At 47.0% G+C, this 13695-nt stretch overlaps 1 protein-coding gene and 1 long non-coding RNA gene across 2 annotated transcripts in view; one reads left to right on the top strand and one right to left on the bottom strand.

Moving 5' to 3' along the window:
• The window catches only part of PNP (purine nucleoside phosphorylase), a 63060-nt gene extending 57597 nt beyond the window's left edge, over window positions 1-5463 (bottom strand). The window contains exon 1 of the mRNA XM_068241703.1: window positions 5332-5463. Within this exon, the coding sequence (XP_068097804.1) occupies window positions 5332-5357 (26 nt within the window). The 5' untranslated portion in view covers window positions 5358-5463. The remainder of the gene's footprint in view (window positions 1-5331) is intronic.
• Window positions 1-13695, top strand: part of LOC137521876 (uncharacterized) — a 76395-nt gene that overhangs the window by 25418 nt on the left and 37282 nt on the right. The window lies entirely within an intron of this gene.

The raw sequence follows: 13695 nt of genomic DNA, 5'->3' as shown, positions 1-13695 counted from the left end.
ACAAGCAGGAAATGACAAAGAGGGACACCGAGAGCCCAGTATAGTGTAGTATGCACTAATAAATGAAGGTGTGTGGAAAGAGTATGTGCAGTATACTCCCAAGTCAGGGTTACCGCATAGGCAACCACTGTAAAGGCAGGTGGGGAGATTAGGCCTGTCCCCACTCAGGATTAAGAAGTCGCTCTCTGTAGATCAAGGAAAAAAGGGGTAACACCCCTCCACCAGGGGTGGATATGTATAACGTAGTATGAATACACAGGCGCCAGAAGGATAAAAAGATCTAAAACGTTTAAAAATGAGGCGCTAGTGGTGGACTTTCCTCCTCCGGGCAGACACCAGAAAATGCTGATCAATTTTCAGCAAAACAATTTCTTTACATACACCAGGAAAATACAATGCGTTTCGTGGGAGTGACCCGTTGCCTCAGGCAATAGGATGGAGTATATACAAAAACAGGTCTGGTACTATGGCAAGCGCCTTTGTGAGACGCAAACGCCAGATGTAAAAACACGAATGCAGGGGCGTAGCAATAGGGGTTGCAGAGGTAGCGACCGCATCGGGGCCCTTGGGCCAGGGGGGCCCTCCCTCAACTGTAGTATTAGCTCTCTATTGGTCCTGTGCACATAATAATCACTTCTATAGATACTTTGAATAGTGGTAATCATTAACAAACTGTTCCCCATCCCCTTCTTGCACCTCTGACACTGTAGTTGCCATTGGCAGGTTTTGGTGTGGCGTATCAATTGTTATGTATAGAGTGCTTGGGAGGCCCATTGTAAAACTTGCATCGGGGCCCACAGCTCCTTAGCTATGCCACTGCACGAACGCCAAACATTTTAAAATCTCTGTGTCGCCATAGACTTACATGACATCCGGTCGCCGCGGGTGTTCACCAATAACACACTGTTATTGCGGTGTTAAATTTGATATTCCGACGTATCGCATTGCACCACGGTAGGTATGAAAGGCCCCATATGTTTTCATTGCATTACCCTGCAGTAAAAAAGGGTAATGCAAAGCAATGAAAATAGGCCAGAGTGAAAGGGGCCTTAAAAAATCAGTATGCATAGCAGGCAAAAGATGCTGCCTGGAAAATAACAGAACTGCTATACATAGAGCTATTTGCATTCAGCTCACAGCAGCCCAGCTCCCATACACTTATTAGGATGTGTGCCCATGAGAGAAGGACCACTGTGAAGTGAATGGAAATGTGTGTATGTGTATAGCAGTCCTATTACCCTGCCATCCAACTACTTCCACCTACTTCCACTCTTGCACACTGATAACCACATTTTTACAGACAAGTTGATTATGTCTCAATGACTGAGTTACCTACATAGATTTCAAGCACAAAGGTTGAGGAAGCCTCATCCAGTGATCATGAATCAGCTCATATCATAAGAAACATCTGTGCAGATCATATGGAGCTAATTTTCATCCATTTCCTAAAGTCATATGAAACTGCCACCTCTAATCAATTTAGCTGATTCTAAAGGTGGCCATACACTGGTCGATGTGCCATTAGATCGACCAGCTGACAGATCCCTATCTGATCGAATCTGATCAGATAGGGATCGTATGGCTGCCTTTACTGCAAACAGATTTTGAATCGATTTCAGCCTGAAACCGATCACAATCTGTTCAGCTGCTCCTGCCGCCTGTCCCCCCCCCCCCCCGTATACATTACCTGAGGCTGGCTCCCGGGCGTCTTCTCCGCACTGCACCGCACCGCTGTTCTTGCTCCATCCCGGCGCTTCCTGTGTTACTCCGTGACCAGGAAGTTCAAATAGAGCGCCCTCTATTTCAACTTCCTGGTCACCGGAGTGACACAGGAAGTATAAGCGTACACTGGGACATGCGGAAATGCGGTGCAGCGAGGAGAAGAGGACCCCGGAGCCAGCTTCAGGTAATGTATACATGCTCGGATCGGGCCCGAATCGTACGCCGCAAGCGACGCGCTCCTACCGCCGGGCGATCGAGGGTAATTTCCCGCACGGCGCGATCGACGGACCGATCCGATTTCGGGAGGGAATCGGATCGGCGGGTGCGTTTAGCGCAAGCGATTGGCAGCAGATTCGATCCCAGGATCGGATCTGCTGTCGAAACGGCCGTGAATCGAGCCAGTGTATGGCCTGCTTAAGTGACTGGAATATGACATGCAGGGAAGCAGCCTTCTGACTGCCATCTCACTGTTCTGCCTCCCATCTCACTGCTCTGTCTCCCAGTACAGTGACTTGCAGGGAAGTAGCCATCTGCATGCCAGCTCTCGCAGCTCTGCCTCCCTTCTCACTGCTCTGCCTCCCAGTACAGTGACTTGCATGGAAGCAGCCATCTGCCTGCCAGCTCTCGCAGCTCTGCCTCCCTTCTCACTACTCTGCCTCCCAGTACAGTGACTTGCAGGGAAGTAGCCATCTGCCTGCCAGCTCTCGCAGCTCTGCCTCCCTTCTCACTGCTCTGCCTCCCAGTACAGTGACTTGCAGGGCAGCAGCCATCTGCCTGCCAGCTCTCACAGCTCTGCCTCCCTTTTGACTGCTCTGCCTCCCAGTACAGTGACTTGCATGGAAGCAGCCATCTGCCTGCCAGCTCTCGCAGCTCTGCCTCCCTTCTCACTGCTCTGCCTCCCAGTACAGTGACTTGCAGGGCAGCAGCCATCTGCCTGCCAGCTCTCGCAGCTCTGCCTCCCATCTCACTGCTCTGTTTCCCAGTACAGTGACTTGCATGGAAGCAGCCATCTGCCTGCCAGCTCTTGCAGCTCTGCCTCCCATCTCACTGCTCTGGCTCCCAGTACAGTGACTTGCAGGGAAGTAGCCATCTGCCTGCCAGCTCTCGCAGCTCTGCCTTCCTTCTCACTGCTCTGCCTCCCAGTACAGTGACTTGCAGGGAAGCAGCCATCTGCCTGCCAGCTCTTGCAGCTCTGCCTCCCATTTTACTGCTCTGCCTTCCAGTACAGTGACTTGCAGGAAAGCAGTCAACTGTATTCCAGTGAGGTAACAGTTCTACCTCCCACAGTACAGTGATCTGCAGGGAAGTAGCCATCTGAACAGCTCTGCATCCCATACAGTACAGTGACTTAGTGATGTGCAGAGAAGCAGCCATCTTACACATATCTCACTGCTCTGCCTCCTTGTACATGGACTTGAAGGGAAGCAGCCATCTATACAATACAATACAATAACATTTCTATAGCGCTTTTCTCCCATAGGACTCAAAGCGCTTAGGCTCTCTCAGATTCAGTAATTAGTAGGATGAAGTATTCACACAACAAAAGTTATATTTCTGCAAATGCCAAACTGAACAGGTGGGTTTTCAGTCTGGATTTAAACACGTCCAGGGATGGAGCTGTCCTGATCTGTTGAGGTAAGGAGTTCCAAAACGTAGGGGCAGCATGACAGAAGGCTCTGGGACCAAAAGTTTCCAAGTGGACTCTGGGTATGACTAGATTATTAGAACCTGTTGATCTGAGAATGCGGGGATTGCTACGCAGCTGCAACATATCTTTCATGTATCCAGGGCCTAAATTATTCAGGGATTTAAATGTCAGTAGGCCGATCTTGAATAGGACCCTCCATTCTATAGGTAGCCAGTGAAGGGAGTGCAGGACTGGCGTTATGTGGCAGTGACGGGGTTGGTTGGTTAGCAGTCTGGCAGCAGTATTCTGTATCAGCTGTAGTCGGTACAAGACCTTTTTTGGAAGGCCAGTGTAGAGAGCCTGCCTGCCTGTCAGTTCTCACTGCTCTGCCTCCCAGTACAGTGAGTTGCAAGGAAGCAGCCATCTGCCTGTCAGTTCTCACTGCTCTGCCTCCCATCTCACTGCACAGCCTCCCAGTACAGTGACTTGCAAGGAAGCAGCCATCTGCCTGCCAGTTCTCACTGCTCTGTCTCCCTTCTCACTGCTCTGCTTCCCATCTTATTGCTCTGCCTTCCATCTCACTGCTCTGCCTCCCATCTCACTGCTCTTCCTGCCATCTCACTGCTCTTCCTCCTGTCTCACGGCTCTTCCTCCCATGTCACGGCTCTTCCTCCCATGTCACTGCTCTTCCTCCCATGTCACTGCTCTTCCTCCCATGTCACTGCTCTTCCTCCCATCTCACTGCTCTGCCTCCCATCTCACTGCTCTGCCTCCCATCTCACTGCTCTTCCGCCCATCTCACTGCTTTGCCTCCCATCTCAGGGCTGGTTCACACTATAAGAGCTTTTTCTAAGCGCTTGTGATGTATGCTATGTGTGTGTTCTCACTTAAGCAAAGTGATTTTATAAAAATCGCCCATAGCATTACATTAGCAAGGGCTTTTTAAATCACAAGTGCTTAAAAAGCTCTTTCAGGCCTGGGACACACTAGAAATCGCACTCGCTAGTGCTTTGTGTAAATTGCTAGCACTTTGCAGGCAATTGCAGCTGCGTTTTCCGGCGATAACTCATATACTATGTATATGAATACAAACGTTCATCAAATGCTGCATGTCCTTTGATTGCGATTTAAAAATTATTTTTTTAAAGCACTGGCAATTCTCAAACCTCCAAAATAGCTCCAGAAAGTGCTGTAGTGTGTCCCAGGCCTCAGTGTGAACCCGCCCTCACTACTCTGCTTCCTGCCTCCCACCTTACTGCTTTGCCTCCCACCCCACTGCTCTGTCTCCCACCTCACTGCTTTGCCCCCACCTTACTGCTTTGCCTCCCACCTCACTGCTCTGTCTCCCACCTCACTGCTTTGCCCCCACCTTACTGCTTTGCCTCCCAGTACATTGACTTGCAGGGAAGCAGCCAGTGAGGCAACAGCTCTACCTCCCACAGTACAGAGACTTGCAGAGAAGCGGCCATCTGACTGTCATCTCTCACTGCTCTGCCTCCCATGCAGTTCAGGGACTTGTCTCTGCTGTGCCTCCCATGCAGTGATGACGCACACAGCGTACAATGCTGGATGAAGGGCTAGCCTAGCAGCAGCCCCGGGCTCTATGGCAATCCACTCTGTTACGTGTAACAGGATCTACAGAGGAAACACGCTATCTCTACACGGATCAGGTTATACAAGAGGCAGTAGAAGAAATGAATCACACGGCGGGCAGGACAAGCTAATCCATGAATAATGTGTGGCTTTCCTGCTGCTGCCCTGTGCCATAATCCCTGCTGCTCTCTCACTTTTATGTCATAGCCCGTATCTGAGCTTACTAACTACTGCAGCTCATTCTTCTTACTACACTGAAGTATTTGTACAGAAGTGATGGACTACCATAAGAAAATGAAATATACGCTCTGAACCTCCTGCTCCCCATCCTTCCTCCCCCCATCATAGACAGACAGTCCCATAATAGCAGCAGGTGATCATCGAGCTACCTGTGGTCTCCTGCACTGTGCGCCATGTCTGCTCTCTAGGGATGCTCTGGCCGGTCTCTGCTCAGGATGTGGCACTGGCTTTATGTCACCCGGCCGATTCCTGTGCATCCACCTGATTGATGTCACCAATGACCTCACTGGAGGCATGTCTCTGACTGGCCAATCAGGAAGGCCTGTGGGATGAGGATGCTGCAATGTGTATACTCCTCATCAGGCATCGGATAGACAGAAGAAGGAGGATGTGGCTCCCAGCAGTGCTTCTACCTGTAAGCAATTACTGCAGACTGTAAAGAAGGAGGAATGCAGTGTTGCAAGAGCAACAGGCGTGATGTTCAACAAATAAGAAGAGCACAGTTCTCCTACGGGTTGTAGCTGGATATTAGCATTCTGCAGTAAATGTATCATTTGCACGTCAGGTGAACGGTGGAAAGTTACTGGAATCCATTGCACAATTCTTACTACCGTAAGAGCGTTTTAAAGTGACATCATGGTAGAGTAAGGGGCTAACCTAAAGCTATTAACACACCTTTGATTTTCCTTGTGTGAAGCAGAGTTGTTTGTGACCGTTTGGTGTGCAAGCCTTATCCAATACAGCCATATCAGATTCCCTACCATGTACTGATGAGGGCCAAAAGCCCAAAACAGGCTGTCTACATGTGGGGTTGGTGTGGCTGTGTAATATTGAAAGCTATAGGCTTGCTATACACCAGCAGTTCTGGATGCTTGCCTTGCTTACAAGGGCAAAATGGAATAATTTGCATATTCATTTCCGGCGATAACTCATATACTAGTGGTGCATTGTCAGTATCCATAAATGTTCACTTATAGCTGAATTACTGCAAATTTCCTTCTGTTTTAAGAAGGCAAATTCCACCAAGCATTGCTTATTAGTAGGAGGGCTTTTCGGTCTCTTATCCCCCATACATTCCTAGTGGTTTGGGTCACCCTGAGCTGTTTGGTTACTCTGGTGTGCTATTCTGCAATCGGAAAAGCCAGAAAATCCTCTGCTTACATGATTGCTGTTGTTGGCGCTACAGTTAGGTTGCCTTCTTTTTTTCTTTCTTCCCTTTCCATATAACAAGAAGATCAATGGGAGAATCGCACACCACTGTGGAGGTGCCGGACCATGTGAACTGTAGTCAAAAAAAATCAAAAAGGCCCGCACACTCAATCCATCCAAGATGAAGGTTTATTCAACCAATGTGACACAAATCCACTCCATTAGCCAACGACTCGTTTCGGGGCCCCGTGGGGTCCCCTTTGTCAAGGTAAAACAACACAGAACCATTCTGTGTTGTTTTACCTTGACAAAGGGGACCCCACGGGGCCCCGAAACGAGTCGTTGGCTAATGGAGTGGATTTGTGTCACATTGGTTGAATAAACCTTCATCTTGGATGGATTGAGTGTGCGAACCTTTTTGATTTTTTTTGACTTTCCATATAACAGGCTGCATATCAGAGAGCTGAGCAGCATGTCTGTACAGAGATTGCTTCATCTTACACAATCAGGAATAATTGTTTTGTGTAACAGTCATCCTAAAGATCCTATGAGCAGATCTACCATGAGACCTGATATGATCAGAGAGATATCTGTTGCCTGTCCATACACTGCAAATCGATTCCTGATAGTTTCAATGTGAAATCCTTCTAGCAATGTCGCCTACGCTGTCTTCCCCCAAATGTAAAGTGTGCCCCCCGCCTGGCCCAACTCCCGGTCTAATCCGCCACCCCCTAGCCCCCGCCCCCTGTCTCCGCCATTACTTCAAATGCCAGCATGTGGCACGTGTAACATGACAGGAATCTATGACATCATACACTCTTGTCTGGTGCCACACGGGGTGATGGTGGAGGAGTCAGTGGGACAGGTGAGAATTTACAAGGAGGGCACAACATCATGCACTTGGGGGCACAGTGACCGGGGGTTCGTAGTGTACGTCAGTAGTTGCTATATCAAATGCCATTACCGCTGTGCACCTGATTGACCAAGTCGGACCGAAATTTTCCAGCATTCCCGATTGATAAATTCAACCAATTTTGTCCCAAAATCAATCGAATCATTGATCGACATGCTTGTTGCTGGTTTGATTTTCATGCAATTCTATAAAATGATCGAATTGGATGGTCGAGCAGGCCGCAACATCGCTATATGTATAGGCACCTTAAAGGACACCTGGAGTGAGAGCGATATGGAGGCTGACATATTTATTTCCTTTTAAGCAATACCAGTTGCCTGGCTGTCCTACAGATCCTCTGTCTCCAATACCTTTAGCCATAGTCCCTGAACAAGCATGCAGATCAGATGTTTCTGACTTAAGTCTGACTGGATTAGCTGCATGCTTGTTTCTGGTGTGATTCAGACACTACTGCAGCCAAGGAGATCAACAGGGCTGCCAGGCAACAGGTATTGTTTAAAATGAAATAAATATGGCAGCCTCCATATTACCCTCACTTCAGGGTTCCTTTAAGTACAGTACAGTATAGTATAGCTTAACAAGCAAGACTTGCCAATACAAAAGAGCCACTTGGCGAATCTGTGGCCAGAAGCATCCACACAAAGTTTTCTAGTTAGGGGCAAACCCCACAAAAATTATTATTGTTGTTAGAAACAAACACTAAATGGGGGAATTTTAATATTCTTGAATATTAAAAATGATGAAAGTCAAAAACATCAAAAAGAAAATGTTCTCAATCGAGAAAATATGATTGATTTTCTCTTTTTTTTTTTTTTTTTTTTTTTTTTGCTTGTGATGTGTTTGGAAAAAAACAGTTTGATTGCTTTGAAAATTGAGTGGTGTATGGTAAGTCTGATAAAATAATCTTATAGATATAAATTGAATACAGAGAAAAGGACAAAAATAGACTGTGTCTAAATAAAGGATACCATTTTTAGCTCTGGATCGGCGTGCACTCACTTCTGCTTTTTCCCCCTTTTCTTCTACATATTTGCACCCAAGCAGGAAAAAAGGGTGCCGCCATAGGCCTTTTCCTAAAACATAACGGCGCCGCCATAGGCACCTATTCTAACTATTATAAAGGCGGTAGAGGTAAAAAAGGAAATTTGGGTGCATGGTGGCAGCTGCTACTGGGTGCCGAAATTTACTAAGACGCTGGTTTCATAATGGCCACAATATGCGCCAATCAAGGTAAATTCGGGCACCTGAAGGCGCCTGATTAGTGGTGTTGATTTGAAATATCAGTAGTGGGGCTTGTATTAGCAGCATTTCCGCAATGAAATGCCGCTATTCCGCAATGCTTTCACATGTCCAAAAGCGCCAAAACTCGGGATTATTTTAAATCACTACCGCTAATCGTGCGCCTCGTGACGCCAAAATTGACCTTGATTGCTGCACGTTGCAGTAGAAGAGGGAGGAAAGCTTTAGGGGGGGTTAGGGTTAGGTTCCACGAGGAGGGGTTAGGGTAAAGCACCACCCAGGAGGGTCTTAGGGTTAGGCACCACTGGGGGTCTTCGGGTTAGACAGCACCAGGGGGTCCTAGGGTTAGGAACCACCAGGAGGGGGGGTCTTAGGGTTAGGAAGCACGAATAGAGGGTCATATTCCGCTCAAAACCTCAACACAACAGCTAGCTATATGCAGTGAGGTGGGTTCACTGAATACTAAAGGTAGTTAAATGCAGTGAGGTGGGTTCACTCAACACAACAGGTAGGTAGATGCAGTGAGGTGGGTTCACTCCACACTAAAAGTAGTTAGATGCAGTGAGGTGGGTTCACTCCACACAACAGCTAGGTAGATGCAGTGAGGTGGGTTCACTCAACACAATAGGTAGTTAGATGCAGTGAGGTGGGTTCACTGAACACTAAAGGTAGTTAGATGCAGTGAGGTTGGTTCACTCAACACAACAGCTAGCTATATGCAGTGAGGTGGGTTCACTGAACACTAAAGGTAGGTAGATGCAGTGAGGTGGGTTCACTCCACACTAAAGGTAGTTAGATGCAGCGAGGTGGGTTCACTGAACACTAAAGGTAGGTAGATGCAGTGAGGTGGGTTCACTCAACACAAAAGGTAGTTAGATGCAGCGAGGTGGGTTCACTCAACACAACAGCTAGCTATATGCAATGAGTGAGGTGGGTTCACTGAATACTAAAGGTAGTTAGATGCAGTGAGGTGGGTTCACTCAACACAACAGCTAGGTAGATGCAGTGAGGTGGGTTCACTCAACACAATAGGTAGTTAGATGCAGTGAGGTGGATTCACTGAACACTAAAGGTAGTTAGATGCAGTGAGGTGGGTTCACTCAACACAACAGCTAGGTAGATGCAGTGAGGTGGGTTCACTCAACACAAAAGGTAGTTAGATGCAGTGAGGCGGGTACACTCAACACAACAGCTAGCTATATGCAGTGAGGTGGGTTCACTGAACAATAAAGGTAGTTAGATGCAGTGAGGTGGGTTCACTCAACACTAAAGGTAGTTAGATGCAGTGAGGCGGGTTCACTCAACACAACAGCTAGCTATATGCAATGAGTGAGGTGAGTTCACTGAACACTAAAGGTAGTTAGATGCAGTGAGGCGGGTTCACTCAACACAACAGCTAGCTATATGCAATGAGTGAGGTGGGTTCACTGAATACTAAAGGTAGTTAGATGCAGTGAGGTGGGTTCACTCAACACAACAGCTAGGTAGATGCAGTGAGGTGGGTTCACTCAACACAATAGGTAGTTAGATGCAGTGAGGTGGATTCACTGAACACTAAAGGTAGTTAGATGCAGTGAGGTGGGTTCACTCAACACAACAGCTAGGTAGATGCAGTGAGGTGGGTTTACTCAACACAAAAGGTAGTTAGATGCAGTGAGGCGGGTACACTCAACACAACAGCTAGCTATATGCAGTGAGGTGGGTTCACTGAACAATAAAGGTAGTTAGATGCAGTGAGGTGGGTTCACTGAACAATAAAGGTAGTTAGATGCAGTGAGGCGGGTTCACTCAACACAACAGCTAGCTATATGCAGTAAGGTGGGTTCACTGAACAATAAAGGTAGTTAGATGCAGTGAGGTGGGTTCACTGAACACTAAAGGTAGTTAGATGCAGTGAGGTGGGTTCACTCCACACTAAAGGTAGTTAGATGCAGTGCGGTGGGTTCACTCAACACAATAGGTAGTTAGATGCAGTGAGGTGGGTTCACTCAACACAACGGGTAGGTAGATGCATTGAGGTGGGTTCACTCCACACTAAAGGTAGTTAGATGCAGTGAGGTGGGTTCACTCAACACAACAGCTAGGTAGATGCAGTGAGGTGGGTTCATTCAACGCAATAGGTAGTTAGATGCAGTGAGGTGGGTTCACTGAACACTAAAGGCAGTTAGATGCAGTGAGGTGGGTTCACTGAACACTAAAGGTAGTTAGATGCAGTGAGGCGGGTTCACTCAACTTGCCAATACAAAAGAGCCACTTGGCGAATCTGTGGCCAGAAGCATCCACACAAAGTTTTCTAGTTAGGGGCAAACCCCACAAAAATTATTATTGTTGTTAGAAACAAACACTAAATGGGGGAATTTTAATATTCTTGAATATTAAAAATGATGAAAGTCAAAAACATCAAAAAGAAAATGTTCTCAATCGAGAAAATATGATTGATTTTCTCTTTTTTTTTTTTTTTTTTTTTTTTTTGCTTGTGATGTGTTTGGAAAAAAACAGTTTGATTGCTTTGAAAATTGAGTGGTGTATGGTAAGTCTGATAAAATAATCTTATAGATATAAATTGAATACAGAGAAAAGGACAAAAATAGACTGTGTCTAAATAAAGGATACCATTTTTAGCTCTGGATCGGCGTGCACTCACTTCTGCTTTTTCCCCCTTTTCTTCTACATATTTGCACCCAAGCAGGAAAAAAGGGTGCCGCCATAGGCCTTTTCCTAAAACATAACGGCGCCGCCATAGGCACCTATTCTAACTATTATAAAGGCGGTAGAGGTAAAAAAGGAAATTTGGGTGCATGGTGGCAGCTGCTACTGGGTGCCGAAATTTACTAAGACGCTGGTTTCATAATGGCCACAATATGCGCCAATCAAGGTAAATTCGGGCACCTGAAGGCGCCTGATTAGTGGTGTTGATTTGAAATATCAGTAGTGGGGCTTGTATTAGCAGCATTTCCGCAATGAAATGCCGCTATTCCGCAATGCTTTCACATGTCCAAAAGCGCCAAAACTCGGGATTATTTTAAATCACTACCGCTAATCGTGCGCCTCGTGACGCCAAAATTGACCTTGATTGCTGCACGTTGCAGTAGAAGAGGGAGGAAAGCTTTAGGGGGGGTTAGGGTTAGGTTCCACGAGGAGGGGTTAGGGTAAAGCACCACCCAGGAGGGTCTTAGGGTTAGGCACCACTGGGGGTCTTCGGGTTAGACAGCACCAGGGGGTCCTAGGGTTAGGAACCACCAGGAGGGGGGGTCTTAGGGTTAGGAAGCACGAATAGAGGGTCATATTCCGCTCAAAACCTCAACACAACAGCTAGCTATATGCAGTGAGGTGGGTTCACTGAATACTAAAGGTAGTTAAATGCAGTGAGGTGGGTTCACTCAACACAACAGGTAGGTAGATGCAGTGAGGTGGGTTCACTCCACACTAAAAGTAGTTAGATGCAGTGAGGTGGGTTCACTCCACACAACAGCTAGGTAGATGCAGTGAGGTGGGTTCACTCAACACAATAGGTAGTTAGATGCAGTGAGGTGGGTTCACTGAACACTAAAGGTAGTTAGATGCAGTGAGGTTGGTTCACTCAACACAACAGCTAGCTATATGCAGTGAGGTGGGTTCACTGAACACTAAAGGTAGGTAGATGCAGTGAGGTGGGTTCACTCCACACTAAAGGTAGTTAGATGCAGCGAGGTGGGTTCACTGAACACTAAAGGTAGGTAGATGCAGTGAGGTGGGTTCACTCAACACAAAAGGTAGTTAGATGCAGCGAGGTGGGTTCACTCAACACAACAGCTAGCTATATGCAATGAGTGAGGTGGGTTCACTGAATACTAAAGGTAGTTAGATGCAGTGAGGTGGGTTCACTCAACACAACAGCTAGGTAGATGCAGTGAGGTGGGTTCACTCAACACAATAGGTAGTTAGATGCAGTGAGGTGGATTCACTGAACACTAAAGGTAGTTAGATGCAGTGAGGTGGGTTCACTCAACACAACAGCTAGGTAGATGCAGTGAGGTGGGTTCACTCAACACAAAAGGTAGTTAGATGCAGTGAGGCGGGTACACTCAACACAACAGCTAGCTATATGCAGTGAGGTGGGTTCACTGAACAATAAAGGTAGTTAGATGCAGTGAGGTGGGTTCACTCAACACTAAAGGTAGTTAGATGCAGTGAGGCGGGTTCACTCAACACAACAGCTAGCTATATGCAATGAGTGAGGTGAGTTCACTGAACACTAAAGGTAGTTAGATGCAGTGAGGCGGGTTCACTCAACACAACAGCTAGCTATATGCAATGAGTGAGGTGGGTTCACTGAATACTAAAGGTAGTTAGATGCAGTGAGGTGGGTTCACTCAACACAACAGCTAGGTAGATGCAGTGAGGTGGGTTCACTCAACACAATAGGTAGTTAGATGCAGTGAGGTGGATTCACTGAACACTAAAGGTAGTTAGATGCAGTGAGGTGGGTTCACTCAACACAACAGCTAGGTAGATGCAGTGAGGTGGGTTTACTCAACACAAAAGGTAGTTAGATGCAGTGAGGCGGGTACACTCAACACAACAGCTAGCTATATGCAGTGAGGTGGGTTCACTGAACAATAAAGGTAGTTAGATGCAGTGAGGTGGGTTCACTGAACAATAAAGGTAGTTAGATGCAGTGAGGCGGGTTCACTCAACACAACAGCTAGCTATATGCAGTAAGGTGGGTTCACTGAACAATAAAGGTAGTTAGATGCAGTGAGGTGGGTTCACTGAACACTAAAGGTAGTTAGATGCAGTGAGGTGGGTTCACTCCACACTAAAGGTAGTTAGATGCAGTGCGGTGGGTTCACTCAACACAATAGGTAGTTAGATGCAGTGAGGTGGGTTCACTCAACACAACGGGTAGGTAGATGCATTGAGGTGGGTTCACTCCACACTAAAGGTAGTTAGATGCAGTGAGGTGGGTTCACTCAACACAACAGCTAGGTAGATGCAGTGAGGTGGGTTCATTCAACGCAATAGGTAGTTAGATGCAGTGAGGTGGGTTCACTGAACACTAAAGGCAGTTAGATGCAGTGAGGTGGGTTCACTGAACACTAAAGGTAGTTAGATGCAGTGAGGCGGGTTCACTCAACACCAACAGCTAGCTATATGCAGTGAGGTGGGTTCACTGAACACTAAAGGTAGGTAGATGCAGTGAGGTGGGTTCACTCAACACAAAAGATAGTTA

The sequence above is a fragment of the Hyperolius riggenbachi genome, chromosome 1 (genome assembly GCF_040937935.1).
Source record: "Hyperolius riggenbachi isolate aHypRig1 chromosome 1, aHypRig1.pri, whole genome shotgun sequence".
NCBI lineage: Eukaryota > Metazoa > Chordata > Amphibia > Anura > Hyperoliidae > Hyperolius > Hyperolius riggenbachi.
Note: the sequence above shows the minus strand (reverse complement) of the source record. Positions and strands in the feature narration are given on the sequence as shown.